Below are 20,087 nucleotides of genomic sequence, written 5' to 3' on the forward strand. Positions count from 1 at the left end.
TGGCTTATTTATCATAAAACATAAACTTGAAATTTAAAGCATGTGCTTCCTTGATTATATTTGCATAGCTCTTTTCTAAAAGTTACTAAGTCACCATAAACATATTTAAGTAAAAGTCAAAGTATCCATGCATTAGCCTGTTATCTGAATTGTTCAGCTGTATGAATGCTTGCTCTGGATTATAATAAAAAGGGAATATGACATCATAACATTGGTATATATTGGCAAATAAGATGGAGAATGATGACGGTCTTGTCGGGAGAGTGAGTCATGTTAAAGCAAATATAGTGACAGGAGACAATACTTTGGGTACTTGCAATCAAATAGTAGATTGGTAGGGTAGTTACAGATAGCAGGTTAATCATGAACTGTGTTTACCATTCGATCTGCTCATGGAGCTTTTATGCAGTAGGAGACACAAATTCTCAAAATGCAGATTACAAAAAACAACAACACACAAGCTGTAAAGCAAAAGGTTGCATGTGAGCTTCAAAATAACAAACAATGAAGATGAATAATTTTGAAATTGCAATGATATAGTAGAGTAAGTGCTTTATAAACAATTGCATCTATCATAGTATATTTTGCCCTTTGCTTTCTCGAGTCATCTAGCAAAGTCATCTGCCTTGTTTGAAGAGTTGGAAAAAAGCGTATATGCCCCCCAAAAAATACCAATCGGCTTACTTCAATGAGTAGCACTCAGCCTACAATATTATCTAAAACAAAACCAGTGATAATGACAATTGGCATGGGCTTGGGGGGGGGGGTAGGAAAACGTGCTAAATGTAGACCTTAAGTTAAATGGAGCTGAGTAGATTCAGGAGGGGGCAGACACATTTGGTGCTGAAAATCACACTAAAGTGCCTCAATACATACTCTTTTCACACTCTTTTCTTTGTGGTCAATGATTTTGCTTATAAGTCTAGTACCAAACCAATTATCATGATGTACAAAAGCCATTTCCAGCGACTTGTCTTCTTCAAGCACACCCCTCCCTTTACAATGTGAACTAGAAAAGTCCATTGTTACTGGACGCCCATCGACCCTCGAGGAAAATATGGCGCACACAAGACTAAACCAATAAATAACATAAACACGCAGTCGTGCATTTTCACTGCAAGAAAAATAATATACGTTCAACAAATCAAACTCTTGACGAGTTAAATAAAACTGTCATCAAAGGCCATGTTAGCCTCAAATACCTAAGTGTATCTTGTATATATTGAATTTGATGTTTTGCTATACATAATTTTTTTTTAATGGAAATGGAAATCTCAGTGTATGACTGGATGTGTTATGCGCAGGGTCACTGACCGCCAACCACAGCGAGGAGATTGGCTCATATGGACGCCGTCACCCCGCCCGCTCCCAACACGCCCCGCCGACTTTGAGTTAAACGGCACGTAGTAATGAGGCGCTGTTTGAAAAATAAGCGCCGGTCTGTGACCTTTCTTCTTTACCAAAGTTTTTACTTTTTTTAATCCTGAGTTTTTATATTAATATTAGCGCCCGCGTCACAAAATCAACACCAACACAAATGGCCGATTGGAAGACGCCGTTGAACTACAACTGCAACCAACCCTACCACGCTTTTACCTACGGGGTCATGTACCAACTCGGGCCCCAACAAAACCATGCCAATCAGTCCGGCTGGTCGGACCCTGGAGCCGCCGACATGGGAGGCTACAACCCGGGAGTCACACCGGCCAACTACAACACCGCCGCCCGGGGTAGAGAGGAGAAGACGTCGCTGCCGGCGCTACCGCCGCCGCCGCCGCCACCTGGTGCGGATAGCAGCGGCCATTACCCGGGCCCGGGGATGTTACACCTGGAGGGAGGGCAGCCCTGCGGCATCTATCTGCCCCGACAGTACCGGGCTCCATACGACACGCAGGGGAACGACATGAAGCATGCCAGGGGCGACGTTCCGGTCCATGTCTCAGTGGCGCACACTTCCCCGGGTATGTAAGCTAGCCCACGGGTAGCACGGCTAATCCGTCCTATCCGTCGTCGCACATTGTCTGATGGGAAGACCGAGGAAGAGATGTAATTAAGGCTGCTACCTGTGCTCATGTTTGCCGGTTCGCCAGCAAAAACTCTTTGATTTCTTTGTGACGTTCCTCCCATGAGGTCCGCCGCAGGGCCATCTTTTCCCCAAAGCAGATGAAATGATTTCAAACGTCCCGCCGCCGAACCGATACACTATGTTCCGTGGCGACATCTAGTGGCATGCTCTGACAATAGCACCCGAGTGGCCATACCGGCGTGTTTTAGCATGTTAAGCCAGCCCATTTAAAACTACTTTTATACTTGTCTATAATTTGTATTTCCTTCCGACCACTTTCCAAAGCGTAGCAGTGAGTTTTGAGTTGATTGAATTGTCCTACACTCTCTGACAGCCAATGTTTTTTCTTTCCGATGCGGAGACGCGAAACTTGTTTGAGATTGGTGATCCATCTCAGTGAACATTTAGTCGCCTATATTTATTGTTAGACTGCATATCCCGTAACGTAGTTAGCTAAATGTTCACTGTGATGGAGTCTGTAAAATAATGTTTCAGACCAATACTGTGAAATGAGTGGAAATCAATCTGCCTGTTTGGAAGGTGTGTGTGTGTGTGTGTGTGTGTGTGTGGGGGTTATAACATTATGATACTGGGGTGAGGCTTTAAGTACATTCGCTTTGTAGTAAATTGAATTAAAAAAAAACCCACAAAAACACCAATATCGTCCTTTTTCGAATACTCATGCTTTCTGAGCATTTAGTAGGAAGAAATTGCCTTTATTAGCAAATTTTTTTTTTTCCGCAAGATTTTTTTGTGTGTGTGCATTTTCCGCCTTTATTTGACAGTGATAGTCGAGAGAGAGACAGGAAAGGCAAAGGAGAGAGAGGGGATGACATGCAGCAAAGGGCCTGGGCCGGATTCAAACCCAGGCCGCTGCGGTAAGGACTCAGCCTTGTGTGGTACGCACTCTCCCAGGTGAGCCACCGGGGTGCCCCCTATTATCAAATCTTTGACACAAGTCTCTTCCTTTTGTCTTGCTCAGATTCATGGAGTTCCGCAAGCAGCCGAGAGGGGAGTCTCCCTCAAGTGGACCCTGACAAAAATGTCTCCAGCACTGTCATTGAGGGGCCTCAAAACTTCACTACTGGAATTAAGCGTGAGACCACCACCCCTGTACCGGGGCCATCGGCTACCCCAAAGACACCTAGCACAGCTGTGAATGCTGTGAATACCCCCAAAGCAAAGGCCCGAATTGCCTTCTCAGAGATTCAGATGAATGCCCTGGTACAGCGTTTCAGTGTGCAGAGGTACCTAACCCCATCTGAGATGAAACACCTGGCTGCGATGACGGGGCTGACCTACAAACAGGTGAGGTGTCACTTGAATTCCCAGCATAAACTTGAGCAAATATTCCCATCGTTAGATAGACACTAAGCCTATCCTAACCAACCATTGTCCATTGTCTCATGTTCAGGTGAAGACGTGGTTTCAAAATCGCAGAATGAAGCTTAGGCGGTATCAGAAGGATAGCCACAGGGTTGATTGCTACAGCATCAATAAGAACAGCCCGCCTTGTAATGCTGCCCTCTTCACCAACATACCCGCCCACATCCAACTAGTGAGTAAACTTTGAATTGTATATATAAACCAGCATGTAGACATCTAGTAGTCCTTTTTGAGAGGCATTACACCGTTTTCTTTCTTTCACCCAAACAATAATATTTAGATATTTTAGGATGATGTTTCGAAGAGTTTTCTGAATTGGTTGTGCTCCTGTGTCATTTCCTGCTTTTGTGATCAATAAATACAACAAGGATAGCATATTTCGCTGATGATGAATGCACCGATATTTGGATAATAGTCAAAGGAAAAATTGTTCTGTCCATGTGTCCTATTCATGAATAACAAACTGGGAGGTGTGGACTTCGATTAAGACATCTAAAATGGAGGCTTGACCATCATTTAAAGGGATAGTTCAGATTTTTTGAAGTGGGATTGTATGAGGTACTTACAGTCAATGTATTACCTAGAGTAGAGGGTGTCGGCACACCTGCAGTTTGGAGAAGCAGGCAAGAATATAGGCAGGATTAGCATGCAGCAATGTACTGCTGCGGAAGGGGCCAGGAAATCAGTTTAAGTGATTGCTTAATTAGAACACTGCTTTACCTTGCCGCCAGACAGCGCGTTTTGGCACTACATTTTCACAACCGTACAACTTCAATTTTCCCACGCATAGGCTCAGCTGTATTACACCACCTGCAGATCAGCTGTAGGGTCAGAAAGTGCAGTTGTGAGATTAAAATGAAATCAAACTTCAATTTTCTATTCAGAGAGGGTGCATAATGTGTTTTTTTGTTTTTGGTTTTTTTGCAAGCTGTTCAAAAAGCTTGGCGTCTTGGTCACCATATAGATTTCACCCGTCTTCTGTTGTGGGATGTAGTTGCACTGAATATAGACATCAACACTCCGACCGCAACACTGAGACAACGCCATGTTTGCAGTGATAATTTTTCTGAAAAGTATTATGTATGATCGCCACCAAATAAGCCAGATAGAGACTTGCTGAAGAACACTGCTGTACCCAATAGCGCCACCTACAAATAAATGAAACGACTTACCACTTCAGTACTTCAGTAAAGTTGGAAATATATTCAATACTTAGATCACTTTAAAATATATTTAATACAACTACAACACTTGGTTTGAAAAAATGTACTTTTGCATGATTTTGGGGAATTTTTACCAAGGAAAATATTCAATAACTTCGCTCTTACTATATACAGTGTAAAACCATCAAGTTCAGTTTAACCACTAAACTAAGTGTTGTAGTGTAACAAAAGGACCACTGATGTGTGAAGTGGTTTTTGGGGACACTGTTGATCCGGGGAGTTTGAACCTGTGAATATATATATATATATATATATATATATATATATATATATATATATATATATATATATATAATTTTGTTAAAAGAAACAACAGTAGGGAAAGTGCTCAACAAATAAGGAGCAAAATAATCCAGTGAGTCAAGTAAATGCTTTAAGAGGCAGTACAAGCCTGTTTCATGCCATAAGCAATCATCAGCAGTCAATAAAGCAGAAGGAGTAAGACATCCGTCATAAAAACTGGACACATTCAACAAGTGTGGGAATTGTTTCTGCTGGAATCGATTGAGAGTCAGAGCCATTATGTTTATGATGCTGCAATCAAATAGGCCTGTGTGTGTTGGTGAGTGTGGGGTGTAGAAAGTTGGGTAAATAATTCCGTGAGGTCAACTCAAGGTCAACTCAAGTGAATAAAGAGACAGACGAGGTCTGTGGTCAACGTGTGAAGCAAGTTGTAAGTTAAAGTAATAGATGTGTTCTCAAAAGCCTCCAAAGTCCAGTGGGTTAGTCCAGTGTGAGTGCGAGCGCATTGGTGTGTGCTAAGACTGAATTAAATTGTTGAGCCCATCCAAAGGCCGAAAATCCACACCTCGGAGAATGGCATGGATTTTTGGCATGAACACCGATAGAAAATGATTCCCCCTTACAACCCCCCCCCCCCCCCCACAGGATTATTTCATGTCCGTTCATCCCTAAGGGACAATCTTGGAGAGAGGAGAAGATTGACAGCTGATGATTGCTTATGGCATGAAACAGGCTTGTACTGCCTCTTAAAGCATTTACTTGACTCACTGGATTTTTTATATATATATATGTATACACACACACACATGCACATTTCCAACTTTACCGATCTGGCTTATTTGGCGGTGGTTTTACATAATCCTCTTCAGAAAATTATCACTGCAAACGTGGAGTTGTCTCATTGTTGCGGGTGGTGTGTTGATGTCTATATTCAATGTAACTATATAGTACCTCAATGGAAGAAGATAAAATCTATATGGTGACCAGTTTTAACAGCCCGGACAAGCACAAGCACGCACCATCTTTGAAATCTTCAGAAAAGTTTAGTTTCAGATGCAACAGCACTTTCTGACCCAAACCTCTGATTTGCGGGCAGTGTAATACACCGCGGCACATGCGTAGGAATACAGAAGTTGCATGGTTGAGAAAATGTAGTGCCAAAAAAGGGTTGTCTGATGGCAAGGTAAAGCAGTAAAAAAATTCTAAATATAGTGTACACTTAAACGTTTTTTTTAGTGGGCCTTTTTTGGGTAGCTAAAAATACATTTTGTTTCTGGCCCCTTCCCCAGCGGTACAATGTTGCATGATAACCCTGCCTATTATCCTGCCTGCTTCTCCAAACTGGGCACACCGATCGCCATATGGATAAGATTGCCATAAGTACCTCATACAGCCAACAGTATCTTGTCTGCAGACTGCAAGACGGGGACATAACGTACAACACACACCCACATCGGTACAAGAAACGCCTACTTGCCAGTTCAAGCCCCCCAGTACAAGAACCCTAGTGGGTGTGTGCTGAGGTTCAGGTTAGGGCAAGTGATGGGAGTCCTGCTGCAAGTTAGGCCCCTACATGTTCTGCCCATGTCTTGCAGTGTGCAGACAGACCCTTCTCCATACATCCATCCATACAACCCCACTTAAGCAAAATCTGTGACAGTCCTAAAGGCCAGATGATACACAGCCACAAATTTAGATGTTTTGTATTTGACAAGCAGCAAGTTAGTGTACAGTATAATGCTGTGTTCCATTCAAAGTCCGAGGTCGGAATTTCCCAGTTGGAATTTCCAATTTCCGACCTCCAAGCGTTCCAGGTGCACGATACCAAATGTAAATAAAAAAACATGGCTGACTATGATAAACTGGTATTTTTATTGGCAAGTGTATCAACAATTGAATTGTCAGCAGGGCAGCCTCCTTGTGGATATAAACAAAACAGGATAACTTTTGTGCAGAGATAACTTTGAGATTGTTTACCATAACCAGCTACTTAACATTATTATTTTGACATCACTTTACATGCAGAACAGGTTTTACTTTTAATTAAATACAGGCAAATATACTTTACGTTGCCTTAGTTGATGGTTTACCATTAACACTGTATACCTCCATGGGTGCTGCCATTGTTGTGTGACATTAGACAACTGCTTCTTCATGAAGTCGGGGTAGGTGGATTTGCCCCGTTTACGAGTAGGAGCTCCGACTTTGAGTGGCATTCCATTGTACTTTTTCTATCTAGTGAAGGTCGGAAAAATCTTGATTTCCAAGTTATCTGGAACGCAGCATAAGTTTAACAATATCTGTTTTTTTATTAGTATCAGGGAGAGGCCCGCTCACAGTACCAGGAGCCATACAACCAGCAAATGAGAGATGTGGCAGCCTTCAAGACCTCCTCCCAGAACCTGACCTACTATCTGGCTGCTATGGGTGCACCTGGATCTGCTAGCTACCAGTCCTGGCCCTCCACCCCTGTACCGTCCACTTCGGCCGTTAGGCCTCAGGCAACCAACTGGCCCATGACCTCAGCCATCAACCACTACGAATACAACCCTGCAGCCTATAGTGCAACCACCGTTACCATTGTGGAGAGTACCAGTATGAATGAAACCAACTTGGCAAGCAAAGATGAGGACCCGGGACATGTCCGCAGCTCCCTGCAAATGGCCATTGCGCAGAATCAGAATGCCTCTCAGTAGTTGTTCTTCGGCCAATGGGGGTGGCTTTTATATATATATATATGTATATATATATATATTTCTCCTTGCAAGTTTCAAAAAGTGAGCTAGTTTAATAAATCACTGCGGTCATTGTTTAACGCTGGGTGTACATAGGCCTTGTCCATAACATTTTTACCTTTTTGATCTGGAGGGTTTTTTTTTTTAATATCAGAATTTATACGTTGATGTTGTGCTTGGTGATACTGTAACACCTACTTAATTCCAAGCTGGGTGTCTACCATGTTCCCTTTTTTCTGCGCTGTCAAGAGTGCAATGTTGTGATACACATCTTAACGTGTTAAATGTCCCGACTAACTCAAGTGTTTGAGATCTGCCTTGAACTGTTTTTACAGTAAAACTTTTTTTTTGGGGGGGGGGGGTTCTAGTTTTTAAGCTTCTAGTGCTTAAAATTGGCTTAGTTATATTATTGCATCTAGCCATGATCACAATTCAGAAGTAGCTGATTAAAATCAAGTCTCAGCTTATTTTGATGAGTTTGAAAATAAGCCTCTTAAGCCAAAACTGTTTTTAACAAATACTCAATCTCATGTTGTAATAAAATGTTTTTTATTAAAAACATATTTACATCAGAAATTAAATCATTCAATGTTGATATTGCTCTCATCACTAATGTGCTAAAGTTAATCATTGGCCACATCCACTGCGAGACAACAATGAGCCTTGCAAAACAAAATCATTGTCATAAGTTGTCCCAATATTTGTATGTGGGTAGTGCGAACCCCAAAACAAAACTAATAAACCTCTGCCACTGTTAAACTAAGTCATTTGTAATGTCCTCTCTATCGCTCTAGCCTTGTTAGATAGACCCTGTGATGGAAGCCAGTGTATTCAATGGCGAATTGAGTGACACAAAGTACTAATGCATATCTGGTCGCGCACCTCTTTATTCACTTTTGATGGGATGCAAATATCACATCGTTATATTCCCTTATACCCATAATTATGTGACCCCCACCACCACAAACATCTGTCCATTCATCCATCCATCTATGATAGTTCTTAACAGCCACTTCACTTTTCACAAAACGATTGAAGGCCCCTGTTTTTTCTCCTCCCATTTAACTCAGGAGGTTGGTGTGTGTGTGTATAAGTTCGCATGTTAGGAACGCAAGAGAATGAGATTGTCCATGTGCAGTCTGAAGAAAGACATGACAAGAGACACCATGTGTGTCCTCGTACATACGTCCTCTTGCATTTCATCTCTTCTCTAGTCCATCTTGAGGCTGCAGTAGATGTAGCGGATAAAGGCCAGAGAGGCCCAGAACGACACCGTGCCCAGCATCAGAGAGAACACCAACGCTGTGAGCAGGGAATACCCAAAGAACTCAGCACTCTGCACCAGGCCGCTCATGGACGAGCGGTTCCTGTAGTAGAAGACGGAGTAGACGAAGATGAAGAGGCCGGTGGAGCCAGTGCTCAGCACGCTCCGCCACCACCAGCGGTAGTCCTCACCTGACAGCAGGAAGTAGGTGAGCGCCACGGAGATGCAGGCACCCACCGACAGCAGAATTGCAAAGACGCAGAGCAGGATGCCGTACAGGGTGTAGTGCTCGCGGCCCCAGACCGTGGCGAAGATGTAGTACAGTTCCACTGAGATGGCACTGTATAAAGATGTGAGGGAGGGGGAGTGTGAAGAATAAAGAAAGTGAGAGGCAGAAAAAAAGGACGGAGAAGTGAAAAATAGCGATGGAGAAAAAGAAACATTATTACGGCAATGAAATGACCGTGAAATTGAATTCAAGAGGATGTATTTGTCTTTCAATCAGTGGACTGGATAACTCCTTCAGATTAAAAATAAAAAAACAAGGTCAACTCCTCACAGCAGTTTCACAAGGAGGATGAAATACACTCCAGATACACTACGACCCAAGGCAGTGATGGAAGTGCTGCTGAGGCATGAGTCACCATGACTCAGAAGTATCTTCTATCTTCTATCATTTCAGGTCTGGGAGGCTATATATAGCAATATGTTTATCCAATTGACTCAGGGACTTATCAGGTTCGTGTGGAAACTGAAAAATAACAGACCACTCAAAAGTGCAACAAATTCACAATGGAAACAACTTTAGTTCCCAAATCAGACATGTCATTTGAAAATATTTCCCTACACAATGACTGCTGACGGTAAGGTAAACAAACACTCATTAAATGTCAATTTATTTATAGATGTCTGGAAACCTTTGTAATTGAATGTTACGATTTGAGAAGAAATTGAGTTATTTCTATTTATATAAAATAAAGTTTTAAATTATGGGTAACATTATTGCTTAAGATGGTTTCAGGGCAATTCAGAGCAAGGGTCTTCAAATGCAGCCCCTGAACTCCCTTTATCACTTGACCTAGTCTGGTGTGAAGCGGCAAATAAGGACCAACTCCTCTGGCTGTTAGCTTTGGGGGAGTATCTGCAGCTCACAGATACTACCTCGACTACTACAAACAGAGATACCTCACGTGCTAGTACGAGTCTGTATCAAAATAATACATTTATTTTCTTAGGTTGTGTGTTATTTGGCTGAAAAGAGCAAAACATACCTGAAGGGCAGGAAGCCACCAATGGCCATGTGCACGGCTGTGTGTTTGTACCAGGGTTGCGTGGGGATCTGCCGGGGGATATTACGGGTACGGCACGGCGCCTGGAAGTTGCCAGCCCGGTTCTTCCCAACAATGCCACCGATAACGGTGAGGGGAAAGCCGACCAAAACCCAGGCACCCAGCAGCAAGAGCACCGTGGTGGCCGGTAGCGCCTGGGTTGAACCGCTCCACCAGTGGACAGAGTTCACAACACTCCATGTCAGGAATAGAGGAGCTTTGGGAACAAATGAAGAAATTAACAATGGTAGAACTAGGCATTTTTTTCTTGGGAAGGGCAGGTTAGAGGGTTAACAATCATAGTGACAGGAAACGGAAAGAACCAAATACTCAAAACTCAAGTTAAATGTATCCATATGCTTTACTACACGGAGGAAACACAGTGGACATTTAGTGTCTACATTGGGTTTATACTACATTACCGTTAGCAATAATGTATCACAAAGTGGCCGAGTACCAGGTAATTAGATGCCGATTTGGTGTTTATTTGAACCAGTTTCACTCAAGACTGCGTGATGTACTGAATGGAAAGTAAAACTGAACCACTCTCTGGTCTTTTTTCAATTCACAAATGTCAGTCTGGCTGTACTGAAACAAATCAAAGACCGACTGTAATGACTTTTAGATAGTTCGTTTGCATAAGAGTGGCACGTGCTTTGTTCGGCACATTGTCATAAAGTCAAAGAGGGAACTGACGCTATGAGTGAAATGAAACGTGCCCCGAACCTCCTTGCAACATTGAAAATCTCTTTAGTCTAACTCACCAGAAAAAAGAGTTGAGGTGAGGATTATGTTCCACACCCATCGCTTGCCGTGGATTTGTGTGTAGAAGCTGCAGGAGACGTAACCTGACACACAGCTGGTCAGAGCATATAGGACAATGGCCGCTGAGTTGATGGCCCCGTGGCGATGCACATTGAACATTCCCAGCAATGCCATAATGATAATCCCTACACAGCAACCACCAGACAGGATATTACATTACATTACATTTAGCCGACGCTTTTATCCAAAGCGACTTACAATAATTACATTACATTACAGCAGACGCTTTTGCTCCCCTTTATTGGTTAATGTCAGAATCCTTTAGTAAAGTTGTGCCACCAGAAACTCCACAAACTTTTGTCAATGTCTCCTTAAAGCAAAAAAAGTATGCTGATGAAATGCAATAAGTTAGTGTTGCCTGGCGTAAGGCTCATGGTGTGGTTTTACTATAACAGCAGGATGGTTCTTTGTACACTAAGCTACAATTTCATCTTAGCTGTGTTGAATCGGTATCTAGTTTGTGAAGATTAGCTGGCAGTTGAAAAAATGTGGTAACACTTTCTATGAAGCTTGTATCTATAACGCCGTATAAGCATCCATAATGCCCTATATGCATCTATTGCATCTATAACGCCCATACTTTCCTATAATGTGTATTACAATGACTAACGGCTATGGCTGAAGACTGTGACATAGTACTGAAATCTCATTATGCATCTCTACAAAACTCCAGCAAAACAAGTTGGCTATGATGCATTATGACATTTGACAGATAAACAGACTAATGATGACATATTTATAATGCATAAATCCGTTTTAAATTGACATAATGTATTATAAAGGTGGTTATGAGGTGTTGTGAGGGCGTATACATGGTTATAATGAATCTTACAATGACTTATAGCTACCCTTTTAGGGCGTTATAGATGCTTATAGGGCTATAGACGCAAGCTTCATAGAAAGTGTTCCCAAAAAAATGTTTTTTTCCAGGTAGCCCAGACCATTCACATATATAAGAAAGCAGTTGTAGATTTAGGTATAGAAAATATGACCACCTTGATTCTATTTGGAATAGAAAAGGTTAGACCCTTTTTGAGTCACTTTACTCAAGCCTTAAAACGAATGAATGAATGAATGAATGAATGAATGAACGATTTATTTCGGTCATACATTTGTGTGCATATATGACAGACAGAAAAAAAACAGCATCGTACATATTTACATCAGTCCTTTCATACAACAAAACTCAATCAATAAATGACTGAAAAAGGAATAGGCGGAAGCCCAAGGCTTATTATTGCCTATCCTATACAGTCCTTAAATTAACATAGAATATCAGAATTACAAAAGGAAAAAAAAGAATTTATACTAAATTGTACTCCTTAATTATTTACATTTTAAAGATTTTCTGAAACTCAACAATGAGCTACACAATTTCAACTAATCATTAAGACCATTCCATAACCTGACTCCCAAAACTGAAACACGTCTGTATTTTACAAAATCCTTATTTAAGCAACCACCCACTTACATACATCTCCCTTTTGAATTGATGAGGGTTAGTAGGTGAAATTAATAACAGTAACAGTTTACATGGATTCACATAGTCCCTTTACTGTAAGGAGGGGAGTCAACTTAATGAGTGCTAGCTTGACTCAAAGGCGGAATTAAATTCTTTGAGATTTTGTGTTTAAATTACTATTGTGCTGCAGCTGCAGGTGGTAGCAGACAATGTCAATTCACCACTGCTCATCTCTGCCTGCCTGTTATGCCTAAATACAGTTGCTTAACTCCCCCCACAACATCTCACTAAGAAGCAATGTGTTTTCATACAGCAATGCTCTGGGGAAGTTTAAGTTTATGTTTCCTTTATTAATCCCCTTGAAGAAATTCAGTAAATGTGCGATTATCAGATTTCCAGTTCTTATGTCACTCTCCCACTCCACTAGAGAGGGTAACAGTACAGGTCAGCACTGCTCTGACAACTGCTTTGCTGTTTTTCAACAGAACAAAGCTAGCTCCCGATACTCAATGGTGTGGAATTTTCTAAAATTAAGTCTGTGTGCGTGCGTGTGTGTGTGTGTGTTTACCTGTGGCTAGTGTCAGGAACTGAGCCCCCACTCCCAGTACGGCACACAGCAGGCTTTTGTAGGGGGGAAATCTGAAGACGTCGGTGTGAATAATCTTCCAGCCATTGTCTCCATGGTCCAGTTCATCACAGCTTCCCTCCTCCTCCACATTGTACCTTGAAAGGAGCAAAATTCCTTCATCAGGGATGCGATAAAAAGGAAGGTATAAAGGAAGGAATCTCCTTTTAGAAATAAAAATCATGTGTGTGTGTGTGTGTGTGTGTGTATGAGGGGGGGGCTGGTTTGAATTAACTAGGTGTCACTGTACAGTGGTTCTTACCGACAGTGCTCAGGGCCCACAACACTACTGTTTTCTATTCTGTCAGGTAGTTAAAACACATTCACCTATAAATCCGGGTCTCATAAAAACTCCCTAAACGGAGAGGTGGAATGCCTGGCAGAAAAGAAAACCAGCAGGACTGTGAGTTTAGAATTTCTGTTACAGCCCTTACCACAGTTGGGTCACTGCTTAATGAGGGTCTCTGCAGTGCAACACAAAGACAAAAACACATGTCTAAAAATTACAAGAACATATATCAAACTACAAAAAAAAATCACTGTCCCAAGAGAACCAACGCAGGATGACTATCAGAACTGCTGGTCTGCATGGGCTAGCAGTTAGCTTAGTCTGCCTCGCTTCCGCGTCCTGTCAGACCGCCCTCTGTGTTTCCTCCTTGGGCACAGCTCCAGCAGGGCCGTGGTCCCTGGGCCCACTGGACACAGCAGACCAAGCTTCCCCAGCCGTTCCAACACCAGCTTTCCCAGCCAGACACCTTCAACACACCTCCCTGCACTCCACACTAAAACACAGTCAACGATAGGTGAGGCCGCCGCCAGACCGCCCTTGATGATATCGGAACTGCCGGTCTGCATGGGCTATCAGTTAGCTTAGCCTGCCTCGCTTCCGCGTCCTGTCAGACCGCCCTCGGTGTTACCTACTCGGGTGCAGCTCCGGGCAAGGTTGTAGTCCCTGGGCCCACAGCGCCGCAGGCCAAGCTCTCACAGCCGATCCAGTGCTAGCTCTCCCAGCCAACAAACGAAGGCAAAAATTTAGACGCAGATGTGGACAAATACACTGCATCAATGGTACTAGGTGAGGCCGCTGCAAATGTGAATTCGCGCTGCCATCCTCCCACACCGGCACTGGGTGAGGCCGCAGCAAACGCGAATTCTCGGCGCCATCTTCCCACACCGAAGCGGAAACAACACCATATAACTGCACTGACTGCCACACTGACTGACCTGGCGAAGTCGTTCTTGAGGACCCTCATGAGGATGATGATGACAAAGCCCAGCAAAAGGACCACCAGCACCAGGGAGTTGATGATGGACAGCCAGTGGATCTCCAGCGTTTTGGGGAAGAAGGAGTAGTCCCTGAGACGCTCGGCTCGCCGTGAATGAGGCAGCGGGGACTCAAACCAGCGCACGCTGTATGTGTGGGTGACCTTCAGGCCGCCGCCTCCCACTGCCACGCCCCCGACCCCCCCGCCCCCCTCCTCCAGGGAAACCGGTTTCACATCCTTCACGGAGACATTGGCAAAGATTACCGAGTCACCATTGTACTCAATGTTGAAGTCTAGGTGAGTCCACAAGCCCACCTGCAAGGGGGGAGAGAAGATAGAACAAAAGGTGAAAAATGAGATGAGTACTAACAGCGCCTTGGCAATGAGTATGCTCTCAGTGAAAGAGACTTTGAAAAACGTGACACGGTCCAAAACAAAAAATAGTCCCAATCACTCACTCTCCAAAAACAGTCACATACACGCGCACACACACTAATGAACAATTACACATCTACCTTGTGACTGTGAGGCAAGAAGCCACTTTCCTCCATGTATCCCACAAAGCCCCAGATGGGAATGTCATCTAGGACAAACTCAAAGTAATAAAGCTCCTCAATTGCCTCACGTAGCTCGTCCACCTGAGACACACATACAGGTTCACATTTTAGTCGCACCAGAGATTTTTATTCTTGCCACTCAGGTGAGCTCGGTTGTTTAGCAAGGGTGCTGCTGGAACACTACTCCAAGATTTAAAGAAAACCATACACACCCAAGGCAAGACACAAATACGGTACAAGGTATAGATGTCAGGTTAACATATTGCCTGTCTCCCTACAACAAGCACATCTCTGAGGTTAAACATTTCACACAACTGGCTATAATACAGACATAGAGCATGAGCACAGCTACAATCCCAGGCAACATACCAATCCTGCACACAGACAAGGTAAACACTATACACATGTGGCACATTTCAGTCCAATATTGCTTAAAGATCTCAAATACATGTCAATCCATGTACTATTCAGTTAAAGAACAAATCAACAACAGACTTCCTCATGTTTTGACCAATTAACTGAGCTTCTACTCGTGGATGTTTGGTGTTTGATAAACTTTTACCCATTGTGAAGTGCCAGGCAAACCAAGTCACTTTGCAACCATACTGTTATATAGTACTTGACCGATAACAACAGATACCATGACAAACTCAGAAATCACAGAACGCTAATCAGTTCATCTGCACACAACTATGTAGAGAAGGAACAACCATCCCTGAACCAGGGGGGGCTAAGAGTACATCTGTTGCCATCTTACAATGTTGTGATTGCAGCTATTCCCCAGTCCTCTGCGAATAGTACACATGGCCATTGTAACTCTAGTTAACGGTCACGGCAATTTGCATATGAAACCAATCGTTGGTTCGGTTGTTATTTAAGTGTGTTGTTTATAAGGGTGGAGAAATCTGCAGTCAGTTGAGACTGGAAAAAGTCACTTAGATGAGCGATGAAACTTTTCTCCCAATAAACGTTGTGTCCAGATGAACTGATTCAACTTTCTGTGATTTCCTTACCTGAATTATTGCATCAAAACAAACTCAGAAGTGCTGCACTTGTGCTGAGTGAGGAGCATGCAGCCTGCATATTAAAGTCATACACCACATGTCACCTCGTCACTGTGGGCTTCATATATTGGACACTGACCACAAGAATGATTTTCAATCAAAATATTATAGTTTCTACAATTTCATGGAATTACAAACTATCCATTGTCTTTAAGCTTAAAATGAAAAATAATAATATAAAGTAACATGAGGTCTGAATCTGTTTAATTTGAACGAGAAGAATCCTCATTTAATCACCTGCACATTATTTATTCCATTTTCAACACAGTGTAGGGGCACGAAAAATGTAAAGTACACTACAAAGAATTTAAATAGTCATACAACTACTACTATTACTACTTTCAGCTGCTCCCATTAGGGGTCGCCACAGTGGATCATCCGTTTCAATTTCTTCCTGTCTCCTGCATCTTCCTCTGTCACACCAGCCACCTGCATGTCTTCCCTCACCACATCCCTAAACCTCCTCTTTGGCCTTCCTCTTTTCCTCTTCCCTGGCAGCTCCATTTCATTTAAACAGTCATACAAAAGCACGATTATCCAAGTCAGTAACTCTGCATTTCTTCTGAACTTGCGATAAACTGCTCTAGAAACTGGGCTTTGCATGATGGTATTTCTGGTCCCAAAAAGTATGACCATACCTTTCTTATGGATGCAGTAAAGAGAACCTAATACATCAGACCTTTCCTTTACTGTGATGATACATTATCTCAAATGCTGGGCCTTACTTTGTACGATTTGAATGAAAATGCAGTGGAAATGGAACCAACCTTGAATATTCCAGCTTCCAGCATCCTATGCATTGCAAATGCCAAACCTTATACCCATATTAATTCAAAGTTACAGTTAAAATTAATATCAAAAACAACCACTGTAATTTATCAATGTAATTTTCTCTGATAAGATTGAGCTTTAGTGGAAACTGCTTTTGTTTATTGCCAGTTGTCCGTTTGTGAAAGTGTTGAAAAAAAAATGAAAAAAAATACCTGTTTCTCTGTGAGAGTGAGATGGCAGAGTGTTTTTTTCTCAGCATTCTCTCTGAAGCGAATATGATACAATGACTCTGCCATTCTGTCACCGTCCAGCACTTCCCCCAGACTCAGTGACTTGTGGTGCACCTAAATTGTTATAATAAGAAGACAGACAGTGGAAGTTAAAAGCACAGAGCAGGATCTCAACTGGTGATTCTATTTGCATGTCTTGTATTTAGATCAGCATGCTAGAGATTTATAAAATCCCACAACACTCTCAGTAAGTTTACGACTATTGGAGTGAACGTTCATATTTCATCACCAGTCCTCTTTTATTGCCACACATTGCAAAACTGCCATTGAACATCTGGCAAATACTCATCAGGTCTGTAGTCATTAACACAATCCATACCTGCACTATCCAACTTTCAGCTCTTGTCATGATTACTTTTCATCATAGCTATGAGTCATAAACAAGTGACCAGAAACACCCCTATCTTGTTCAATTTTTCAACTACAAACTGCAAACACAACTGCTAATGTGTATTCAGAATGAATGAATGAAATTACTAAAGCAATTCAATAATCAATATTCAATCTAAAGTTGTATATAATCTTAAACAGACCACCTTTCAGAAAGAACCATTTGGGATGGAAATGTACTGGCTGTTCTTATTTATTCAGTGTAAATGCTTATATCAGTGTATGGTACAGAGTGGCAATGACTAAACTATCACCGGCTCCTCCTAGTCATGTTGGCCCGATATATCATAATGGATCACAATGACAACTGACCTTCTCAGGCCTGCAAACAGGCAGTGTGTAGAAGTGATACGTCTCCTGGGGGTTATGATAGGGACCCACTTTGTTGACATACAGAGTCACGTTGTCCCCTTGCTTGTAGCTAACTGCCCAGACTGGCAACAGGCACAGGACCAAGACACAGCACAAGCCCATCGTCCTCTGTTGGCCCCGTGGCAGGTGTCCTATTCCGAACTGCATAACCCCTGGTGTAAAAACAGACATTTTTTTCAGCTCGCATGTCAAACTGGAAGAAACTAGACTCTGTCTTTTCCCAAATTCCCTGGCTCTTGAAATTCTCAATTTTCTGTCATGAGTTTGTGAAACTACAGTGGAGATGAAGAGAAATTGCCCGTAAGATAACTGAGCCTGTTTAAATTTTGTGACTCTGTGGTTATTATATGCCAGCAGGATGTTAAACCAATGTTGCAGCATGGTGGCCCGGTGGTTAGTGCTGTTGCCTCACAGCAAGAAGGTCCTGGATTCGAACCCCGGGGTTGTCCAACCTTGAGGGTCCTCCCAGGTCATCCTCTGTGTTGAGTTTACATGTTCCCCCCGTGTCTGCCTTGGGTTTTCTCCGAGTGCTCCAGTTTCCCCCACCATCAAAAAGAATTGCATGTTAGGGTTAATACTCCTGTCTGTGCCCCTGAATGAGGCATGGCAAGACGAACTGGAGTTGGTCCCCAGGTGCTGCACGGCAGCTGCCACTGCTCCTAGCTACATAGCTAGGAAGGGGTAAATGCAGAGAAAGAATTTCCCCACGGGGATTAATAAAGTAGAAAAAAAATAAAAAAATTGTTGATGAGCAATTTTGTTTTTAACTGTGACCAATCATATGGTTTATTACATTATCACTGTTTTTATAGTAGGTACAAAGATTTTGTCTCTAATCCTGACTGAAAGGTTAAAAAGCTTATCATATATCATCATCTCAACAGAAGGATGAAGAAAGAGGGATATTCTAATGTTTAGCAGGGTCCTTATTATTAATGAGTTAATAACAATAAAAACGACATGGAACATCCATCCATCGATTATCCAAACCACTTATCCTGCTGTCAGGGTCACGGGATGCTGGAGCCTATCCCAGCACTAACTGAGTGGCAGGCAGGGAGACACCCTGGACAGGCCGCCAGGTAATTAATTCACAATAATGAAAACGTCGCTTGTTTTTTTTTCTTATTGTAGTTGAAGATTTAAAGGCAACTTTAGTCTTTTTAGTTGTTCATTAATTTAAATATCAAAACTGGTTGCAATGTGGTTGACAAATCTAGTTTATGACTCCGCCAACACATCTCAAACAAGGACATTAGATGGATATGGGTAGCATTTGTTTCACCCCGTGTCCTCTCTTTTTAAGAAGCCATTTCAACATGATAGTTCCATGACAGTTGAGAGTCAAGTGCTCCTTCAATTCTACCTTGCTTGGGCCTGCTCAGGAAAAGACTGCCATTGTACTGACCATACTACTTTGAATGATAAGCCAGTTTCGTTTCAGTGCCCCTACTCCAGCGCGTTCGGATGCTCTGCTTCTGAGGCAGTTGTCATTTGAGGTTAAGATAAGAGGTGTGTGGAGGAAGCGCTCTTGTGATCGAGTAATCAATCCCCCGCCAGAGAATAAGCTAGAAGTAAAGTCGAATGTCAGTCACAAAACTACGCAGGGATACCGTGGTCAGATGAGATTACCCCTGCGCTGTGGACAGCAAGGGTGAGATGTGTTAAGAGGTCTTAATGACTAATGCATAAGGAAAGGTTGCTCTCCATTAAACCTGCACATTTAGAGAAACGCACCTTGCATTTTGACAAACCATCTAGATTGGTCCATACATCAAACTACCGTCCACTCCAGTTGGACACGATTAGTGTTAAGTTAGTAGTTGTGATATTGGGCTATACAAATAAGATGGACTTGACTTGACTACTGTGTACTTGCAGTCTCATCAGCCGAAGCGGGTATATGAAGCGAGGCCGCGGGTCTAACAAAACCTGCCTGTCTGCCGTCCGACTCTCCGGATTCCAGGCCCCAAGACTCTCCTCCTCCGTCCGCCAGTACGCCGCCGATTGAGGGTACAAAAACAAATCTAAATATTTACGAACATCTTAAGACCATTTCACCCCCCCCTCCCTCTCGTTCAGGTATCATTAATCCATCGCACACAGATCCGCGAACAAAATGTGCTTTTGTCGACAGGTTGAAGGAGACAACCGACTCCACGTCACCTAAGAAAATAAAAATAATGACGGTACGGTTGAGTTTTCCGGAGTGGGCGGAGGAG

General features: G+C 42.7%; 2 protein-coding genes across 4 annotated transcripts; one reads left to right on the top strand and one right to left on the bottom strand.

Moving 5' to 3' along the window:
* The first annotated feature begins 1,537 nt into the window (after positions 1–1,537).
* On the top strand, positions 1,538–7,613 carry nanog (nanog homeobox). Its single transcript, XM_056299207.1, has 4 exons — positions 1,538–1,961; positions 3,048–3,373; positions 3,480–3,623; positions 7,233–7,613. Exons 1-4 carry the CDS (start codon positions 1,538–1,540, stop codon positions 7,611–7,613), a joined length of 1,275 nt encoding a protein of 424 aa, XP_056155182.1.
* Positions 7,614–8,159: 546 nt separating this feature from the next.
* tm9sf1 (transmembrane 9 superfamily member 1) lies at positions 8,160–20,059 on the bottom strand. 3 transcript variants are annotated; one of them, XM_056299379.1, is made up of 9 exons: positions 19,802–20,059; positions 17,806–18,017; positions 17,026–17,157; positions 14,937–15,059; positions 14,381–14,736; positions 13,100–13,254; positions 11,009–11,194; positions 10,188–10,461; positions 8,160–9,256 (listed from the first exon to the last, which is right to left on the bottom strand). In XM_056299379.1, the coding sequence occupies exons 2-9, from the start codon at positions 18,010–18,012 to the stop codon at positions 8,863–8,865; spliced, it is 1,827 nt and encodes a 608-aa protein (XP_056155354.1). In that variant the 5' UTR covers positions 18,013–18,017; positions 19,802–20,059; the 3' UTR covers positions 8,160–8,862. The 3 variants fall into 3 exon arrangements, with proteins under 3 accessions (XP_056155354.1, XP_056155355.1, XP_056155356.1); XM_056299380.1 differs by lacking the exon at positions 19,802–20,059 and adding an exon at positions 18,278–19,746; XM_056299381.1 differs by lacking the exon at positions 14,937–15,059.
* Positions 20,060–20,087: the final 28 nt, after the last annotated feature.

The sequence above is a fragment of the Lampris incognitus genome, chromosome 19 (assembly GCF_029633865.1).
Source record: "Lampris incognitus isolate fLamInc1 chromosome 19, fLamInc1.hap2, whole genome shotgun sequence".
Classification (NCBI taxonomy): Eukaryota; Metazoa; Chordata; class Actinopteri; order Lampriformes; family Lampridae; genus Lampris; species Lampris incognitus.